Here is a 22,070-nt window from a genome sequence, read left to right as displayed (position 1 = left end):
TGGGGGGGGGGACCAGAATAAAAAGGTTGAACTTCATTTTACCAACCCCAACCATTGCATTTCACATATATATGTCAGACTTAGTCCCTGAGAAGGCAAAAGCAAACTGTAGCCAGCAAAATCAGGTCTCCAAAGCTGCTTCCACATGTAGATTCTCCTCCACTTTGGCTTCCAAACAGAAGCACTTGTTTTGGAGCTTCCACATGATGTTGTTCTATAACTGCTCTCTTTCCAAGTTTTCGCCATCCTCAATACACTCTTTTGCAAAGCTGTTTACTGTGATCTTATGTCGTCCAAGCATGTTATCACGCTGTCTGGAAGAAATGGGTCACATTTTCCCAGGCTCCAAAGGTCCTGCCCACATTGGTGCTATTCTCTCATTATCCCTTTGTGTGACATTTGACCACAATTTTCTTCCCAACTGCATTACTACAGGGCTTTTGGTGGACTTTTTCTTTAAAAACCCCATTAACTGCTATAATGATCTATCGCAACTTATCTGTTTCCATGACAAATTTCAGTTCTTCTGAAACCTTAGTTGTCATTTCTTTTTTAAAAAATGAAGTCTCTCTCTATATATAGATATAGATGGATGGATGGATGGATGGATGGATGGATGGATGGATGGATGGATGGACGGACGGACGGACAGACGGACAGACTGGTGGATAGATAGACAGACAGACAGACAGACGGATAGACGGACGGATAGACGGGTGGGTAGATAGACAGACAGACAAGACAGACGGATGAACGGGTGGGTAGATAGATAGATAGATAGATAGATAAGACAGACAGACAGACAGACAGACGGATGGACGGATAGACGGGTGGGTGGGTGGGTAGATAGACAGACAGACAAGACAGACAGATGGACGGGTGGGGAGATAGATAGATAGACAGATAGACAGACAGACAGACAGACGGACGGATGGACGGATAGATGGGTGGGTGGATAGATGATAGATAGATAGATAGATAGATAGATAGATAGATAGATAGATAGATAGATAGATAGATAAAGAGGAAAGGTGCAGGCAGTTTTTGTCCAGATTGCCTGGAAAGGAATGGAGAGGGGGCAGCTGCATAACAGGCAGAAATTCACTGCTCAACCAATCATTTCCAAGTCCACAGTGCAGGGATTTTTCCATATACCAATAAAGGAAACAAAAGTTCAGAATGGCACTTCAGGCAGGCAGATACTATACTGATATTTTGCTATAGCACATGCATGAAGAAGAAAACAACAACAACAGAAGGGATGGCCACTTTCTGCAGAGCATATGTGGCACATATGTGGAAGAGAAAAGCTGGGAGAGGGGAAGATGCAGGGAAGTGCACAGAAAAGTCCCCATGTGGGAACTCCATTACCAAAACACGGGCCCCAGCATTGTCTAAGCAAAGCAAAACAGAGAATCCAAAACAAAACAGAGAATCCCTGCCGTGTGGAAGCCGCCTTACAGTGTGAGCCTAAGCTGATCTACACCCTTCTAAGTCCATTAGTCAATAGACTTAGAAGGGTGTAACTCAGCAGGAAAAGAGGAAGATGCAACATGAGACAGATTGATTCCATTAGCAAAGCCACGGACCTCAGTTTGCAAGATCTGAGAATGGGTGTTAATAACAGGACATTAATTCATAGGGTTGCCATAAATTGGAAGCAACCTGACGGCACTTAACACACATAGACATGACTCTGCTTAGGATCACAGTGTAAGTTGCTCAGAGCAGTCCTTAAGTTTTTACAGAGGTCTGAGAATATCAATCAACCCCTGTCTGGGCTCTTGCTATAAGGAAGTTTCTTTAGCTGATGCCCCTACCTCCACCCACATTTCTTTCCCTTAGCCAGATCTCAGTGGCTATGCATGACCCCACGCAGGCTTGAGTCCTGTCCACAAGATCACAGGTACATGTTTGCTTGTGATGAGTTTTTATGCATCACATTACCCTGCTTCTTGAGTGACCTGAACAGGATGGCCTTGGCTAGCCTGATCTCTTTAGATCTCAGAAGCTAAGCAGGGTCAGCACTGGTTAGTACCTGGATGGGAGACCACTATCGGGGCTACGGCTCAGTGGCAGAGCATCTACCTGGCATGCAGAAGGTCCCAGGTTCAGTCCTCAGCATCTCCAGTTAAAAGGACCAGGCAGTAGGTGATGTGGAAGACCTCTGTCTGAGATCCTGGAGAGCCACTGCCAGTCTGAGTAGACAATACTGACCTTGACGTCACTCTGCACAAACTCAAGAAAAAGCATAGAAAGCTCCAACACAGATGCATAGTGAGAAGCTCAACTAAAAAGCACAGAGGGCGCATGCAGATAGTTAAATAACAAGGCACTGACTGACCAACTCTGAAGATTCCCTTACATGAACATGTGCAAAGCTTTTCAGTCTCTGGAGAATGGACGTAGAAGAGAAGAAGGGATTGGATTTATACCCCGCCCTTCACTCGGAGTCTCTGAGCAGCTTACAATCTCCTTCCTCTCCCCACAACAGACACCCTGTGAGGTAGGAGGGGCTGAGAGAGCTCTGAGAGAACTGCTCAAGAGAACAGCTCTGAGAGAACTGTGGCTGACCTAAGATCACACCAGCAGCTGCTCGTGAAGGAGTGGAGAATCAAACCTGGTTCTCCCAGATTAGAGTCCACGAACATAACCACCGCAGCAAACTGGCTCTCGTAGCAATTGTGACCCATGTGACCTCCTTCAATTCATACCATTGTAGAGCCTGAAGGAAAATGGGGTACATCTAGACAAACATGCAAAGTCTCCACATGAACTCTATTGTAGATCAGTTCATATTATCCAGATTATAGTGTGTCAAAAGCAGACAGAGCTTCAGAGTAAGCAAAGGGCACCAAGCCAAAGGTGTCTGTAGACACAGAACAGTTCAGTAAACACACCCAGATGTCCGAAAACAAGGAAGCCAAACCACATGCTGGAGAAAATGAGAGGAAGAAAAAATCCTTGGGATTCTTAGCGGATGTGATCCAGGGAAGAAAAACCTTGGGAAAATCTAAAATGGAGTTCAATTAAGTAGAATCCCATCTAAGGAGCCAGCACGTTTTGTTGGCCCCCTACTTTAATTCCACCCCATCCCAGCTTCCTGTCACTCAACAGATCCTGTCATTCAATGGATCCCCTTTTCCCCAGAAAGGGATGAATTTGTTTTGAAACCGATACAGTACTTTTTCCTGTGACTATTCTATTAAGATGGCAGTCCTAATCAAGTATCCTTGAAATGCCCATTAGCACTAGTGGGAGTAACTTCTATACAGACATGGTTAGGATTAAGCCAGCATACGAAGGATGTTGCACTTCTGAAAAATTAGAAATGGGATTTCCCTGAACTGTAGTCTAAGTTTTTAAGCCCACTGACTTCAATACCTGTAGGAGTAACTCTGTTTAGGATTGTACTGTAACTCTGCTAACTATTGCCTTCAGCGGCAACCCTCAATTATTCCTGCTTTTGAGTTCAGTGAATTTAGAAGAAGAAGAAGAGATTGGATTTATACCCCGCCCTTCACTTGGAGTCTCAGAGCGGCTTACAACCTCCTTCCCCTTCCCCTCCCCACAACAGACACCCTGTGAGGTGGGTGGGGCTGAGAGAACTCTGACGCAAACTGCTCTTTTTCAAGGACAGCTGTGCCAGAACTTGTGACTGACCCAAGGTCATACCAGCAGCTGCATGTGGAGGACTAGGGAATCAAACCCGGTTCTACACCAAATTTAGCATTTTTAACCAAAACAAAACTTTGATTTTGAACACTCAACGTAACAAAGCTCTCGTTCCAATCAGTGCACGGAATACTGATGAACGTGGGGTTTAAATCATAAAATGTGACCCAGGTTAATCAGAGTGCCCAAAGACTGACATTGGCTATTCTGAGATTTTTCTACATGAAAGGGGGCTCACATATCCCCAACGTGTTTAAAGTTTTCCAAGGTTAAATGACACCTCATCTCCTGTACGGTTCACAAAGCTGTTTGTACAAAGACTTCCATCCTCTGGAAGCAGTTGAGTCTAAATTCCTTAGAGGTATGTTTGATGTTCCTTGGTGCATACCAAATGCACTTCTCAGAATAGAATCGGGGCAGATGCACTTGAAGCTCGTAGCTGGTATCAAGCTATATGTTTCTGGCTGAAGCTAAGCATTAACCCATCTGGATTAACCCTCTTGATTCTTGCAGAGAGCCACCACTCACGTTGGGTGGATGCGGCTGAGAATAAAAATGCAACTGCTTGGCTTCTCCCCCTTAGCCATGTGCCATCTTGGGTGCTCGGGAGCTGAAGAAATACTCAGACAATGAATCTGGGATATAGCTTGGGCACATCTCTGTCCACATTACAGCCAAAACATTGTGGAGAACTATCTTTACACCTTCGGATTCCCCAAATACTGCAGAGCTTTCACTTTAGCCCGTTTTAATTGCCTGCCCTCAGAGCTATTGGAAGGGAGATACTTACATATTCCCTATCCTCAACGTCTGTGTTCCTGCCCACTGAACGCAGTCGAAACAATAGAACATGTGTTGTTACATTGTCAATTTTATAAAGACATCCATTCTACTTCTTATTTTATTTATTTATTTATTGCATTTTTACCCCGCCCTCCCCGCAAACGGGCTCACCCCTATTCTATACAAGTCCCCAGGAAAATCTGAAAAATTCTATACTTATCTCTTCTTTGAAGACCACTCCAATGAGACCAACTCTAAACTGGCCAAATTTTGTGCTGAGACTTTTGTGTCTAAAATCTAGATCCAGAGAGGTCTGTCTATATCTGCATAATGCATGTATGGGTGGAGACTACTGTTTCTTTCCAGAGAATCCCATTGCAAGTTGGGGGGCATTTTTCAGAGCATGGTGAAGGGACTGCTACTAGAAGGTAGCAGTAGAAAAACCCTTGTTCATGAACAAATCAGGTGTTGCCTTGTAAAGCCCAGCTTAAGGCTGCATCTGTGCATGCACACACTTAATAAGCAAACCACACACCAAACGTTTTAAGATTTGTGTCCAAATTTACGTGCACAGGCCTCATTAGTGATTCTTAGAAGTCAATCTTTTACCCTCCAATATCTTAAAAGAAATTTGACAGATAAATGTGCATACAATACCTTTCAGATCTATGGTCCACAGAATTCATGTCATCGGGAGAAATTCTGAACTCACTGATTCGGATTCTCTCTTCATACCCAACTTCAACTGAATAGTAGACAAACACTTTACCATTAAATTTGAATTTAGGATGGAAGACAATACCTAGAAAACCTCTCTCATCGCCTTCCCAAGGTGAGGTAAGTACAGCTTCACTGATGTTTAGAAATGGTTTCTCGAGCCGTGAACGATCTGGCAGGTAGGCCCAAACCAAGCCAACCTGCTCGGCAACGAAGAATCTGTGAGTTCCGTCATTTGCGTGCACCATGGCAACTGGATTCCTAAGCCCGTTGGCGACTTCCACTAAGCACAACTGCAGACATCCTTCAGTGTCGGCTGTCACAAAACCAAGGTTTTGAGTAAGGCGCTTATTGGACAGGAGGTGAGGGAAGCAATAGTCAGCGTCCTCCAAGGCAAGGTAACGACAGAACTTCGCCATGTTGTTTTCCAGGGCCAGTAACTCCCTGTCTTGAGAGAGCAACTTGAACATGGACCTGCAGTTTTGCCACACTTGCACACAGTAGTCAGGGCAAAGTCCTGGCACAGTTTTCACAGGTGTAGAAGGGTCTTCAGCATCATACAGATGAGCGGCGTAAGGGGAGCATTCCTACAGGAAAACAGGAAGGCTGCATCAACTGTTTCACATCACTGTGTCATTAAGCTTAGTAGGTAGCAATGCCTCCGCCAAGCCATTATGTACATTAACACATCAGAGATGATAAAAGTTAACCATTTCATTCATTATGTGGTAGCAGCCCCAAGGTTAACCACCAACAAAACACTCAACAAGGAATGGTCAACATGTCTTTTTTTTAATGGTTTATGGCATATGGGCTACTAAATCTTAAATAAACTAAACTAACTAAACACTCAATGAGGAGCCTACTGTGTCTTCTTGAAAAGAGTTCCTGTATGATCAACATTTCCATTCATGTGTTATCTTCATGATTTAACATTTTAAGGTCTACATCTTAAAAAAAAAGTGAAGTAGCCCTTGATGAGCATTTAACATGATTTAAAAAAAATAGAATTACTTAAGGGAGGAACGCCCTGACCTAGATAGCCCAGGCTAGCCCAATCTTGCCACATCTCAGAAGCTAAGGAGGGTTGGGCCTGGTTAATACTTGGATTGGAGACCACCAAGGTAATCCAGAGTTACTATGCAAAGGCAGGAAAGGACAAAGTATCTCTGTTCGTCTCTTGCCTTGAAAACCCTATAGGGTCGCCATAAGTTAGCTGTGATTTGATGACGCTTGCACCAGTGGAGGAATACAGATTTCAAGTCTGCAATGGGCAAAATCCAAGCCTTTGGGACCATAATACTTCCTCTCACTTCTCTATCTATTTTCCTTAAAAGACCAGGGGAGAGCCCAAATGCCACACAAGAAAATGCAGTTCTTTGCAGAGAGGTTTCTTTATAAAACAAGGCCACTATTTAAAAGAGAGTAAGATTAAAGTGTCCAAAATTTTGCAGCATTTGAATTTCTGTTCTATACAGCTGGTATTTAAGTTTTATGTTTCATAATAATAATTTTTTTAAAAAATTCAGGGGGGGAAATTCCCTGAAGGAACTATCGAAAGGTTCTGTGCCACAACCATTAACTATCATGCTATCAAGAATGCATTTAGAATGCTACAAATGCATGCCCAAAATGCGCATCAAATTCCAGGTCAGGGCAGACAGTTGTTAGCGAAGTTACAAAGATATAAACAAAAGAAACAGACGTATGGAGAAAAACAGATTCAGTAATTGCTTTGCCGTACATAAGTCTTCCAACAGGATGTTTCCCCACCATGCAGTACTTTTCTGTGATTGGGCTGGGCAATAGTAGCATAACTCTTCGCTCCTCATAGCTGGGAGTGGGGGAACCCAACAGAGCAGGTCCTTTTATTTTGTCATATTCCCAGTGACTAGAACTGTCTGCAATAAGTCAGAGTGACATTTTCATGGAGTTAATTTTCAGCAATGCAAGTTGCAAAACGTAACATTACAGGGCTCACAAAGTTTTCTCTGAAACCATAGTGCTGCCTGAGAAAATAAAATGCCCTTAACTGCAAAAATGAGATCTCCTCTGAGGTGTTTTGCGATGAAAATATTTTGTGTTTTTAACTCTGTGATTTGATGTGGGGTTTTATGTGTATGATGCTATGATTTAAAACGTAGGCAGCTAGAGTAAGAAAGAGGGGGGCTGGATGGGTGATTGAAGCGTGTTATGACTGGATGGTAGAGGTACCCTACGGAACAGAGATGACTGGGTCTGAAGAGAGAGTTCAGTGTGTGAGAGAGAAGAAGAGAGTTGAGTGGGGAATCGAATGAGGAACTCTGGAGTTAAGTGGGGAATTGAGTGAAGAGCTCTAGAGTCTGAGAGAACAGCTGGTTTTATTTAGACTAAAGGACCCCTTTTACCTCAGAGACATCCCCATATGCTGACTGTTCTGTCATTCTACCAAATATAACTAAACCATCCTGTTGTTTGGGTTTAACTAGGTGATGGCGATAAGAAGTAGGAAATGCTAAGAAAGGCAAGGAAGCAGCATAACACACCTTGCCTCAGAACACCACACAGAGGTGCCTTTACAGGTGTCACATATAAGGGGTCTCAGACACAAGCAAAACATTACACCCACTCCTGGCAAAAATTTTGTCAAGAATAGGGAAGCAATCTTGCTGGGCTTCACTTTATCACTGCAGACAATCTCTCAAAGTGATCGTTGAGCCATTTTTAAAAATCCCTAGGGTGAATCTCTTGCCAGATGAGCAGAAAGTGCTGCTCTCTCCATAGTACAGGACAGGATAACGCAGCACAGCAGGGTAACTATCTGATGAAGTTTATCTGATGAAGCACGCCTGCACACAAAAGCTTATACCCAGAATTAAACGTTTCTGGTCTTAAAGGTGCCACTGGACTCAGACTTTGTTCTATTTTATCTCTTTTCAGCTAGCAACTAAAATAGGAGGGTAGAAGTAAGTGTTTAGTAAAAAAAATGGGGAACAGTACCAGTACTATTCAGTCTGGTCAGCAGGGAATATGATGTGCTGAATGTAAATAATAAGTCCTTTATAAAGACTATACAGATAGGTTCCATAATGGAAGGGAAAGAAAACAATTATACATACCCCTCTGAATTATCAAGAGATCTCCATGACAAACAAAACCAAGACAGGGCTTCAACTAGCTCCCAAGACAGCAGAAAAACCCTACTTTTTATGACAGTCAGCTTACCTACTATTTTTGAAGGCTACTAGGGGGTGTGATTTGGCCATAATTAATTAAGGGCCTCCCTACAATTTCTGTGTATAATTCAAGCACTGAACCAAGGTAAGCAGCAACATAGTTGTGACACAGGTCTCAAAACTATCAACACCCAGGGTGGTGAAGATTATGAACAGACACACACACACACACACACACAAACTGTGTACCAAGTAAAGCTTATTTTGGGCCCTTTAAATGCAAAGATCGTCTGTGGCATAAGTGTTAGTGAGACAGATCTCCTAGATCCCACAAAGAGAGAGTGACTTGCCCAAGGCTACTCAGCAATCTTGACTGCAGGGCGACGTTTGGAACCCAAGCCCCTGACAGCCTAGTCCTGTGCTCTAACCACTATACAACACTGTCTGATTTTTCCAAGGCAAAGGTCTGTTCTTCCCATGGTTTGTTGGGGTGTGTTGCTTGTGTGTGTGTGTTAAGTGCTGTCAAGTCACTTCCGACCCTATGAATTAATGTCCTCCAAAATATCCTATCATTAACAGCCTTGCTCAGGTCTTGCAGACTGAGGGCCCTGGCTTCCTCGATTGAGTCCATCCGTCTCATGTTGGGTCTTCCTCTTCTCCTGCGGCCTTCAACTTTTCCTAGCATTATTGTCTTTTCCAGTGACTCTTGTCTTCTCCTAATGTGACCAAAGTAAGCCTCAGTTTAGTCATTTTAACTTCTAGGGAGAGTTCAGGCTTGGTTTGATCTAGAATCCCAGCACATCACTGCCCTAAAAAGTTAACAGCAGCAAGATCATCTAACAAGGCACAAAATGCGTATGTTGCTTCTTTTGGAACATCTTTGCTTATAACCCAGCAGTTGCAAAATCACAGCTGTTCCACTGACTGTAATTTGATGCACTTAGTCATATTGTTGGCTGAATTTAACATACAGCTGGGCCAGCTGAGGACAAGAAGATATAAAACTCTCTTTCACCCCCCCAAAAAAAAACCCTTTTAAAAAAAAAGCACTTAACAGGATTTGACTCACTTAAGTCAGTGGAAAGCAGCCCACTGCTTGGATGGGCACTGTATCAAGACCACACTGTGATGAAGACTGGGGGGTGAAATGCTTCCAAGTTAGGTTGATTGGGAAATATGCACCAAATATTTAAGCAGCTGTGATTTTGTTCCAGAAATACTTTTTTCCCCTAGGAAACACGCAGCTGGAACCAAGATGGATTTGCTCTCATTGAATAATGACTTTAATAAAAAAAAAAAGCATGATGAACATTTTTGGCAGCTCTGCTACGTTTTCATAGAAAACTGCTGCGATTTCCCCTTATTGTTACTATTTGTCCTCATCTGGACAACATAGTATTAACACCAAACCAATGATGTACATGGTCTTTGCTATTATTTCAACCATCTCACGAGATGCAGGGGAAGCTGGCTTTTAATCCTGCTGTATGAGTTTGTCTAAATTATCTTGCCAAACCAGAGCCAGGGGTTGGATCCAGCGGCCAGCAAAGTAATCTGCTTTGTGTAGTTCCGCTTGCAGAAGGGATTGCACAAGTTCTTGTGCCACACACCTCTGACTCCCGTTCTAGTTTGCTCATATGCACAATATCGTACATGTAAGATTGTGCAACAATCTCTTCTATTTTCCATATTGTACCCTGATGAGCTATTTTGAGAATGAAGAATGCAGTCTTCACTTCCTAAAACTCTGGGATTAGTTGCATAATACCTTGCGCAAGTGAAAACACAAATAGGGATATGATAAGTTTGATTTAGCAATACAAATAGCTACTGTGGTTCTTTTCTTGCATTTCCACATGTGCAAGAGGATATGTTGTGTTGGATCCAGCCCCCAAAGCCCAGCATTCTGTTTTCAACCAGCCATATTCTATTTGAAGCCCAAACACAGCCTCTTGCTGTTATTTGGTCCCTGCCACACGGCAGGGGGGAAAACGCCCAAAGCGCGGCTTTTAAAAGCCGCACCGAATTAGAGACGCCGTGGCAGGATCCCACGGATCCCCTGAGCTGCAGCGCCGTTGCTCCCCGGCACGATCAGATGCCGGGGAGAAAGCGACGGTGGGAAGGGGAGGCTGGCGACCTGCGCATGCTCACACATGCGCAGTTCGGCCAGGAGCCGGGGATGCGCCGGCACAAGGACGCGCCAGCGATCCCACGGCCGGGCTTGAGGCGCTCTTCTCCGGTGGTTCTTTTTTGGTGCGGGGTTTTGGGCGGGAGGGACGGATGGATCAAGGACGGACAGGCAACGATTCCCAGATGCTGCCGTGGGATCATGCCCGTTTGCTCCGCCCCCGAACCGTCCCTCTCCCGGCCCAAATCCACTAGTGTGACCGGGGCCTGCGTCTCCCCATCTGGTGTCTGGAACTTTATTTCCGTTTTATCCTTCCAGAGAGCATAGGGCAGCCTACATGATGTGGATTTTTCATGGGGCAAGTTCTCTTAAAAGCTTCACCTCACCAGGATTTCTCACTTTTCTGTCTTCCCCAAAGCATCAGGGATCCCAACTGGAAATAAATTTTAGTTTGGATCTGATGATCACTGGAGCCAATGGCTAATAAAAGTTCTCCCATCCTGGCTCACCCCTCCCCCCCCAAGCAAAGACTTTACAAGCATTCATCCAACCCTTTAATATCATTGCCTCTTTAAAAACCCCAATAATCTTTTTTGCTTTATGTATCTACTGAAAATGTCGGGAAGTGTGTGTGGGGAGCATCTGTGTGCTTTCGAGAATATAAACTAAGGAGCTAGTCGAACCTGCCCAAAGTGCTGAGAATGGGGTAAGGGAAAACTAAATCAATAAGTAGTAATAAATGTTACAATGATAACATTCACTTTTGAGTGCATTTACTTCATGTGCAGACTTGCTGTAAGAAAGGGTTCATTCACACACGCATGTAGTTCCGCTTGATGACTCACAGATGAATGTATAAACTGCCTGTACTGAAACAAATCACATCCAAGGTGTTTTGAAGTACTGATCAGCGGCATTGTTCAGGCTGCAAAAGTTCATTCACGGACACAAGTTTTCACACTGAAACCCAAGCCTTTGAGTGACCGATCATCCTTTAGTGAACTGGTCCTAAGAATGAGAGTAAACCTGATCATGTTTACTCAGAAGTAGGTCCCACTTTGTTCAATGGGGCTTACTCCCAGGTAAGTTTGCACTGGATTGCAGCCATCTAAAGCTGGTTTACATTGTACAGCTCCTAAAGAAGGGTTTGTTATAACCCCAAATAATACCAGAAAGAATCACAGGGACAAACGCCTAAGTTCTGATGTTCATTTTTGGAAACTGCAAGCAGGGCAGAAAGAGCGACTCAGGAATATGACCAACTTCTTATTCCATTCAGGGAAAAGAAGCAGCAATAAATCACATCTAAAGATAGGAAGAGATGATATTTGGGAGTACTCACATTCGAACACAGAGACAACTTGTCAAAATAGTGTGACTAATGGAGGGAAATTACCATCTGCAAGTCTGGCAAGTGAGGCCTAAATCGATATAACGGATTCCTTTGAATTATGTCATCTGCTGTGACATAAAAACATAACTAATATGTAAACACAGAGAATGGCTGAAAGAGGAGAGCACAGGAGTTACACTGTTCTTCCTTCATAGCGTTGGGAAATGCAGCTTCTTCAAACAAAGCAATGGCCGCAGCATCCTATATACTTCAGGAGAGCCGATTCCAAAGAAACCTACAGGACTATTCAAGGTGTGAACTGTGATAAGAATATGAAGAGATTTTCATAAGGCACACACTGCAGGAACTCACCGCTCACTGAGCATGATAGATGCCTGGCTAGATATGAACATATGGGACAATAGAGCATCCACCCCATGCCCTTAACCTGGCAGATTCTGCAGAGGGATATGGGAAATTAAAAATGTGAGCATCCATGTATGTAAAACGTCTATGGGGAAAATAAGAAAAGCTCTGCTAGACCGGATCCTATTCCAATCAATAGCTGCAGAACTAAGGGCCCTTACTTGGGAATAATCCCTGTTGAATAACAGGAGAGTTTCAAGTAGACCTGCTACCAAATGCCCAAGAACACTCATAAGGAAGCCCCCCCCCTCTTATTCTGAGGTCCACCAGCATTGAACATGGAGGTTTCATTCAGTCACCATAACTAATAGCTGTTGACAGGCCCATCCTCCATGCATTTGTCTGGTTTCCTTTTAAAAGTGACCTACGCTAGAGGTCATCACTACATTTTGTGACAGTGAAATCTGTAAGTTAATTTAATTATGCATCATTCCGTGAAGAAGATGTAGTTTGACCCGAATCTACTGCCAACCGGTTTTACTGAGTGACCCTGAGATGTAGTGCGATGGGAGAGGGAGAAAACATTCTCTACCTGCACTTCCTCCACATTTATTTATTTAGAACATTATTATGCTGCCTCTCCAGAAACCTGCCTGAGGCAGCAAAATAAAAACAAAGCATTAAAAGAAGGGATATGGGAAATTAAAAATGTGAGCATCCATGTATGTAAAACGTCTATGGGGAAAATAAGAAAAGCTCTGCTAGACCGGATCCTATTCCAATCAATAGCTGCAGAACTAAGGGCCCTTACTTGGGAATAATCCCTGTTGAATAACAGGAGAGTTTCAAGTAGACCTGCTACCAAATGCCCAAGAACACTCATAAGGAAGCCCCCCCCCTCTTATTCTGAGGTCCACCAGCATTGAACATGGAGGTTTCATTCAGTCACCATAACTAATAGCTGTTGACAGGCCCATCCTCCATGCATTTGTCTGGTTTCCTTTTAAAAGTGACCTACGCTAGAGGTCATCACTACATTTTGTGACAGTGAAATCTGTAAGTTAATTTAATTATGCATCATTGCGTGAAGAAGATGTCGTTTGACCCGAATCTACTGCCAACCAGTTTTACTGAGTGACCCTGAGATGCTTCCTCCACATTTATTTATTTAGAACATTTTTATGCTGCCTCTCCAAAAACCTGCCTGAGGCAGCAAAATAAAAATAAAACATTAAAAGATATTAACCTCCACCATTAAAAGCCCAGCCCAAATAAATCTCATATTAAAATAATAATTTTTAAAAACAACCAACCCATTAATTAAAGGCTTGAGTGAACAGAAACATTTTGGCTTGGTGCCTAAAAGCAATATAGATGCCGGGCGAGCCTCAGAAGGAAGGGCATTCCACAAGCAAGGTGCCACTACCGAAGAAGCCCCGTCCCTGGTTGCCATCTTTGAAGGAAGAGAGTCGGAACGTATACTTTGTTCAATGGGGCTTACTCCCAGGTAAGTTTGCACTGGATTGCAGCCATCTAAAGCTGGTTTACATTGTACAGCTCCTAAAGAAGGGTTTGTTATAACCCCAAATAATACCAGAAAGAATCACAGGGACAAACGCCTAAGTTCTGATGTTCATTTTTGGAAACTGCAAGCAGGGCAGAAAGAGCGACTCAGGAATATGACCAACTTCTTATTCCATTCAGGGAAAAGAAGCAGCAATAAATCACATCTAAAGATAGGAAGAGCTGATATTTGGGAGTACTCACATTCGAACACGGAGACAACTTGTCAAAATAGTGTGACTAATGGAGGGAAATTACCATCTGCAAGTCTGGCAAGTGAGGCCTAAATCGATATAACGGATTCCTTTGAATTATGTCATCTGCTGTGACATAAAAACATAACTAATATGTAAACACAGAGAATGGCTGAAAGAGGAGAGCACAGGAGTTACACTGTTCTTCCTTCATAGCGTTGGGAAATGCAGCTTCTTCAAACAAAGCAATGGCCGCAGCATCCTATATACTTCAGGAGAGCCGATTCCAAAGAAACCTACAGGACTATTCAAGGTGTGAACTGTGATAAGAATATGAAGAGATTTTCATAAGGCACGCACTGCAGGAACTCACCGCTCACTGAGTATGATAGATGCCTGGCTAGATATGAACATATGGGACAATAGAGCATCCACCCCATGCCCTTAACCTGGCAGATTCTGCAGAGGGATATGGGAAATTAAAAATGTGAGCATCCATGTATGTAAAACGTCTATGGGGAAAATAAGAAAAGCTCTGCTAGACCGGATCCTATTCCAATCAATAGCTGCAGAACTAAGGGCCCTTACTTGGGAATAATCCCTGTTGAATAACAGGAGAGTTTCAAGTAGACCTGCTACCAAATGCCCAAGAACACTCATAAGGAAGCCCCCCCCCTCTTATTCTGAGGTCCACCAGCATTGAACATGGAGGTTTCATTCAGTCACCATAACTAATAGCTGTTGACAGGCCCATCCTCCATGCATTTGTCTGGTTTCCTTTTAAAAGTGACCTACGCTAGAGGTCATCACTACATTTTGTGACAGTGAAATCTGTAAGTTAATTTAATTATGCATCATTGCGTGAAGAAGATGTAGTTTGACCCGAATCTACTGCCAACCGGTTTTACTGAGTGACCCTGAGATGTAGTGCGATGGGAGAGGGAGAAAACATTCTCTACCTGCACTTCCTCCACATTTATTTATTTAGAACATTATTATGCTGCCTCTCCAGAAACCTGCCTGAGGCAGCAAAATAAAAACAAAGCATTAAAAGATATTAATCTCCACTATTAAAAGCCCAGCCCAAATAAATCTCATATTAAAATAATAATTTTTAAAAACAACCAACCCATTAATTAAAGGCCTGAGTGAACAGAAACATTTTGGCTTGGTGCCTAAAAGCAATATAGATGCCGGGCGAGCCTCAGAAGGAAGGGCATTCCACAAGCAAGGTGCCACTACCGAAGAAGCCCTGTCCCTGGTTGCCAACCACCTCATCTTTGAAGGAAGAGAGTCGGAACGTAACTGGTGGGCAGGACAAAATGGGAGGAGGAGGTCCTTCAAGTACCCTCCACATCATGCATCACTTTATAAACTTCTATCATTGGGATAGATAAACTCCAACAGGCACGCCAATTCACAGAACAGCGTACTGTTTTACTCCTTGTGGTAGTTCTCCTGCTCCACACAAGCTTGTCGCTCAGGTGGGACAGGAAGAAGCACAGTTCCAGGGCTTCCCCCACCCCCATCTGGAGCACTGACATCATCAACCAGCATTCCTTCTTGTCACACTCCCCAAGTGATCCAGTTGTCCCCCACATCAATGGATGGTACTTGGTACTGTACTGTACAGGGGCACAGCGTTGCTGCCTCATGCAAAAAGACTGTCAGGTGGGTGTAGGAGGTAGCTGGTACATACAGTGTGGTGTTAGCGCCCCTCTCGCGAATGGAAACTACTGCTGTCCCCTTCAGGTGGATTCCAGAGGGGTAGCCATGTTAATCTGCTTGTAGCAAAACAGAACAAGACTCCAGTGGCACCTTCAGGCAGAGACACCTCTGTGCTGTCGCAAAAAGACTCTCCAGAGAGGTGGCATAGATATTTTACAAGCAAACAAACAGAGGCTGTGGCTGCGGAGCAGCAGTGGAACCAAACGCTGGTTGGCTCCTTCCTCAGACAAGCTGCATTGCACCACCCTCAAATCCTTCAGCCTGTTGCCACTGGTTGCCTTGAGCCACTAAGCACAATTCAGGCAGACCACTAGAGATAAGGTAGGGTCAACAAATAAAGGAAAAAATAGCAAGGTCCACCAGTGATGGAGGGGCTCATGTGGCATGGTGTGGTCACTCTGCCCCTCTTTCCTGGTGCAGCTTCCCAGCCAAACTTCGCACACCTGAAAGGGAAGCTGGTGGGAGTATCAATCAATCTTTGTTAAAAACAGTCACACACCAACACAAGACACAATTCACAAAATTCACGGTAAATACAGGTATAATACAGTAGGTAAACAATAATTAAATGGGTGAATAGATGCAAAATTATTAAAATATCAGATTCTTTGGAACGTAGAACTTTCTGACAAATTTTACAAGCAGCTGCACAAAAATTTCACACTGAGAGCTGTAATCTGTGGGATTTCACCTATAAATAGCGTTCTGGCATACACCAAGTCAGAACGACCAGGATATCTGCTAAGCAAAGGAAGAATAAACTGAAAGCGAATCTCTGGATAAAAAGGGCGGTGAAGGAAAACGTGTTCTATTGTTTCACTGTCCCCTATGGCACAGGTGCAAGACCTCTCTACCATGGGGGCCTTTTTGGATCGTGGCCAGTGTTCCCTCTAAGCTGAGTTAGTGTGAGCTAGCTCACAGTTTTTTAGCCTCCGGCTCACACATTTTTGTCTTAGCTCAGGAAGGATGGCTCCAAAGCAAACGGATTTATGCAGTAGCCAAATAGCTTGCTCACAACTTTAATGCCAGTAGCTCACAAAGTTGAATTTTTGCTCACAAGACTCCACAGCTTAGAGGGAGCATTGATCGTGGCTGGTGGGAGTATGGGGTTGGAGAGACCTAAACCATGGCTAGGAGTCAGAAGGGCAGCCTCGAAAGCACCTAAGGAGGGCTTCCTTCCTTGCGAAACCACATTGATTTAAAACGAAAATTTACAGTGTGGTAGATCTAAGAGTGAAATTTCAAGGGTAAATGATTCCAGGAGGGTAGCCATGACGGTCTGAAGCACAAGAGCTAGCTCCTGGTCCAGTAGCACCTTAGAAACGAACAAGAAGGAGAGAAGAGAAGAGATTGGATGGGATTTATACCCTGCCCTTCACTACCCAAAGGTGTCTCAGAGCGGCTTACAATCTCCTTTCCCTTCCCCTCCCCACAACAGACACCCTGTGAGGTAGGCGGGGCTGAGAGAGCTCTTGACAGAAACTGCTCTTTTTCAAGAACAGCTTTTATCAGAACTACGCCTTGCCCAAGGTCATCCAGCCAGGTGCAAGTGGAGGAGTGGGGAATCAAACCCGGTTCTCCCAGATTAGAGTCCGCGCACTTAACCACGACACCAAACTGGCTCTCTAGAGGAGGAGGAGGAGGAGGAGGAGATTGGATTTATACCCCGCCCTTCACTACCTGAAGGTATCTCAGAGCAGCTTACAAACTCCTTTCCCTTCCCCACAACAGACACCCTGTGAAGCAGGTGGGGCTGAGAGAGCTCTTGACAGAAACTGCTCTTTTTTTCAAGAACAGCTCTTATCAGAACTACGGCTTGCCCAAGGTCATCCAGCCAGGTGCATGTGGAGGAGTGGGGAATCAAACCCGGTTCTCCCATATTAGAGTCCGCGCACTTAACCACTACATCAAACTGGCTCTAAACCACTACAGCAAACAAGATTTTAATGGTATGAGCTCTCAAGAGTCAAAGCTTTAGGACCAGCAATTACTGCTCACAACTTTCATCCATACCAATCACATTCTTAAGAGTGTGCATTAAAAACAACGTCATTGACAATTCATGCTGACATTTCTAAATGTCCTTCTTTCACTTCCTCACTCCCATGCCAACAACAACAACAAAAATCTGTGTAACACTTGCAACTCATGCAGTATGTCTAGCCAAGGCCTAGCCTCATCCCTTCCTCTCCCCTCTTGTTTGCCTGCACACCACTGCACAGGTAGGTGTTGCATTTTTCCAGCAAGGAGGTCCGCTTTGTCATTTCTTTCTTCAGTTGCCTAAACTAAAAAACACCTCAAAGCCTTTTCTTTTGTGGAAAGTGCTCTCTACTTCCTTGATACATTGGACTGCCCTTTTCTGCCCTCCTCCCAATGCAAACAGTGCAATCCTAAACAGAGTTACGTCCTTCTAAAACCATTGACTTCAATGCACTTAGAAGATTAGCACTGCAGTGAAAGACAGACTTTTTGAGATAGGCATGACCAGAAGTGTAACACAGTATGTATAAATTCAGGAAAGTAGCCGTGTCGGTCTGAAGCAAGAGAACAGAGTTTGAGTCCAGTGGCACCTTTAAGACCAACAAAGTTTTATTCTGGATATTAATCTTCATGTGCACGCACATGGAGGAAGAGTTGGTCTTAAAGGTGCCACTGGACGCAAACTTTGTTCTGCAGTATATACAAATAGGGCTGCACTGTAGAGTTATACAAGGCCTTTATGATGCTCGCAATTTTACTCCCAACTCTTTTTCTAATAATCTAATAATAAACCGCAGAATATGTGTCTTTCTCACTTCCGCTGTACAGTAAGTCAACATGGAGCTATCCAGCAGTACCACAAACCTCTTTTCTGGTCAGTCACTTCGTGTGACTGGACAGCCAGTATGATACAGCAGTTAGAAAGTCAAACTAGGATCTGGGAGATCCAGGTTCAAACTCCCATTCTGCTGCGGAAGCCTGCTGGGTGACCTTGGGCAGTACACATGCTCAGTCTAATCGAAGAACATAAGAGACACACCACGTTGGATCAGGCCATTGGCCCATCCAGTCCAACGCTCTGTGCCACACAGTGGCCAAAACCCAGATACCATCAGGAGGTACACCAGTGGAGCCAGAACTCCAGAAGCCCTGCCACTGCTACCCCCAAGCACCAAGAACACAGAGCATCACTGCCCCGGGGTTGTTATAAGGATAAAACAGAAGAGAGAAGAGCAATGTAAGCTGCTTTGAAATTCAATTAGGGAGCAAGGTGGGTGTCAGCAAGCTGCCAGAGAGTTTCCATTTCTTGTATTCGCACATGCGCATTCCTTTCCTTACGCTTAATTGCAGCTGTACCGCACCATGTATCTTTCAAGGCCACAGGGGGAGTAGCCGGGGAGTTTGCTTAGCTTTAGCTTTGGCTACATCAGGATGGGCCGTGGGAAGCTCATACCTGTTTTGGTTTCGGGGACGGTTGATTCCCAAGCCTCCTGGCGCGCGCGGGAACCGACCCCATTGGGCATTGCTGCTTTGAATATACTATAACCCTATATGCGCATAGCTGACCCGTTATTCCTAACAGTGTTTGTGTTCATGCATCTATGGCTTCAATAAAAGTATGACCTTTCCTGTAAAGTGTGTACTCCGTTGTTGCTGTGGGACCTGACAGTGGGCTATAAATGAAACAAATAAACAGTTAGACCCCAACAGTTTATATGTAAAGTTATGTTTTGCCATCTGCCATGCTGTTGCACATTCCTCAAGCTAAGATGCTTTTGAAGCTCTTCACTGTCTTAAGTCAGCTGTTGTCACCTACAAACATGGCCATCTTCCTGCTCACCCTAGGAAACCCCACTGCTCGTTACCCTGTACTATGGACAAACCCATAGCTACACTGGGACTTTTGGGAGCTCTGCCCCCTTTCTTAAAGGCACAGCCCCACAAGAATTTATCCTGTAAATGCTTTTTTCAATCATCTTTAAACATTTTTTAAAAGGCATGTGCTCCTTTAAGAAGAGTGGGGTGCTGTAGTTGATTAATTCCTGAACTGAGCAAGGGGGTTGGAGTAGGTGACCTCTAGGATTCCTTCTAGCTCTGCAACAAGAAACTGGTCTTCTTTAAGAGAGCTTTTCTGCCTAAGTGATAGCTTTCTTGACTATAGAAGTCATCACTCCCACCTGCCGGCTTGTTGGAATTGTTGCTTAGGCTGGCAGAAGTTATTAACTTGCAGCAGATGAGAACTATCATCTAAAGTGGTTGATAGTTTGCAGTTTAGCTATCTATCCTGGTAACAGCTTTCTATTGGCTAAGTGGTTAAGAACACCTTTATAGAATAACTTGAGAAGACTCAGAAGAGACTGCCTTGAAGCTCTCTTCAACTTCCACCCTGCTGCTATGTTTCCAGAGACTCTGCTCATCAGGCATGCCAACTGAGATGGCTGAGCTATGCGCCTGATAGGAAAAGCAGTGAGTAGAATATCTAGCTAGGGCTTTTGTTTTGGTTTGCATTCCTTGCTGAACTGTATACATTCTTTCCCCTATCTATGTGTTTTTGTCCTTTGTTTTTATAAATAAGGTTTTATGTGTTTTTATACAAATTGGAGTGGGTTTACTGGCCAAACCCAGGTAAATATTTCCAGTGCCACACCTACCACCTACCAGAGAACTTATCCCCCTCCCCCTTTTCTTCGCCTGCTATTGTCACACTCTGGGGGTAAGATTTGCAGAAGCCTCTATGCTTTGATTTTAAAAGGCTTGATTCCACAGTAGCTGAGTCATAATCCTCAGAATTCTGGCTTTTCTTTCTGCACTCAGAACATTCCCCCCAAAAAAAAAAAATTCACCACAAACGCCACAAAATCCTGGCTACGGGCCAGACTGTGGAAGTTGTCCATGTAGTCCTACCTTCTGTTTCTGTTGTATAACCAATTAAAAGTCCAGTGGCACTTTCAAGACCATCAAAGTTTTATTCAAGTATGAGGTTTTGTGTGCACGTATGCTTTTTTAGATACATTGGAAGGAAGGTAGGTTCAAACTTATAGACGGGCTGAACAGTAAAGCCAGTTACTGTGACAGGACCCATCCTCTCAACCCATGAGAGCAGATCCAATTAATTGGCTTTTTCCACACAACACATAATTAACATAGGATCCAGTGTCCCAAAATGTCGGCATGGCCACTAGCTTGGATGGCTTTAAAGAGGAGTTGAGGAATTTATGTAGTTGATGCAAAAGTATTACATGCACCTTATCCAGAACAGCAAGCTCTCAAGTGGCACAATTCGCACAACCAGGCAGGGACCGCAAGAAAGACGGCATGACAAAAAACCAAGGACATCTCCTAGCATTCCTTTGGCACTGGAATGCGTGTTTTGCCCTAACAGAGTGCAGAGCTATCTTGTTATCCTAACCTGGATACGCCCAGAATGAAGAGCTACAGGATAAAGGAAGGGAGACCAAATTGCCACCCCCAAAGTGAATTCAAATAAAGTGTGGCATTACTGGCATATGGGAAGGGTGAGGTACAGAGTCTCCCGCTTACCCACAATGTTTGGGTTACAAGAAGAAGGAAGTACAGGACACTACAGCATTTCCTCAATAACAGAAAACAAGACAGGGTTTGAATCCTATGACAACCGAGTTCCCCAACATGACTGCATATGGCTTGCACCACATAAGATGGCTGGGTGAGTGGCTGCTTTCTCTCAGCCTAACCTACCTCACAAGGATTCTCACAATTTTGGGTACATCAGTCTCCATCCCTGACATATTACCTATGTTGTGTCCCCCCCATTGAACCCAAACAGATGATAACCAGAAACCAAGCTTGTCATTCTTTTTATCTGTTAAAAAAATCTTCACTATTTTGCATGCTAATCTAACAAGCCACCCTCTCTATACACAACTGTGATCTGTAATTCCATTTAACTGTCTGACATGTGCAAGCACATGAAAGCTCACACCTTGAATAAAACTTTGTTGGTCTTAAAAGTGCCACTGGACTCCAACTTTGTTCTACCTCAGGAGGTTGTGAGGCTAAAATGGAGGAGGAGAAAAACAATGTCGTAAGGCGATTTGGAGAGAAGTGTGTATAAATGAGATAACCTCACAGAAGATCTCCTGCAATCCGGAAGTTGTATTAATGAACAAATGGGACGATACAGTAAGAGATGAGGAGAAAGAAATTACCGCAACGTTGCTTGCAACTGTGAAATTAGTAATAGCTGCAGGATGGAAAACACCACACCCTCTGACTCTTAAAGCATGGCAAGATAAAACATGGGAACAGTTCGTAATGGCAAAAATAATGGACCAGAATAATAGTGCGCAAACGCAAATCACTAAGTCACATGCAAAATTTACGTGAAAATGGGAACTGGTAATAGATTACCTGACAAGACATGAAATAATCCCATCTAATCCACAGTATCATAATTGGTTATTTGTCTG

The 22,070-nt window shown here is 43.9% G+C and overlaps 1 protein-coding gene across 1 annotated transcript in view; it reads right to left on the bottom strand.

The window, feature by feature from the left end:
- HHIPL1 (HHIP-like 1) overlaps positions 1-22,070 on the bottom strand; it is a 52,810-nt gene that overhangs the window by 29,661 nt on the left and 1,079 nt on the right. The window contains exon 3 of the mRNA XM_015424436.1: positions 5,116-5,762. Coding sequence (XP_015279922.1) covers positions 5,116-5,762 — 647 coding nt within the window. The remainder of the gene's footprint in view (positions 1-5,115; positions 5,763-22,070) is intronic.

This window comes from Gekko japonicus, unplaced genomic scaffold, assembly GCF_001447785.1.
Source record: "Gekko japonicus isolate JY-2015 unplaced genomic scaffold, Gekko_japonicus_V1.1 scaffold44, whole genome shotgun sequence".
Classification (NCBI taxonomy): Eukaryota; Metazoa; Chordata; class Lepidosauria; order Squamata; family Gekkonidae; genus Gekko; species Gekko japonicus.
Note: the sequence above shows the minus strand (reverse complement) of the source record. Positions and strands in the feature narration are given on the sequence as shown.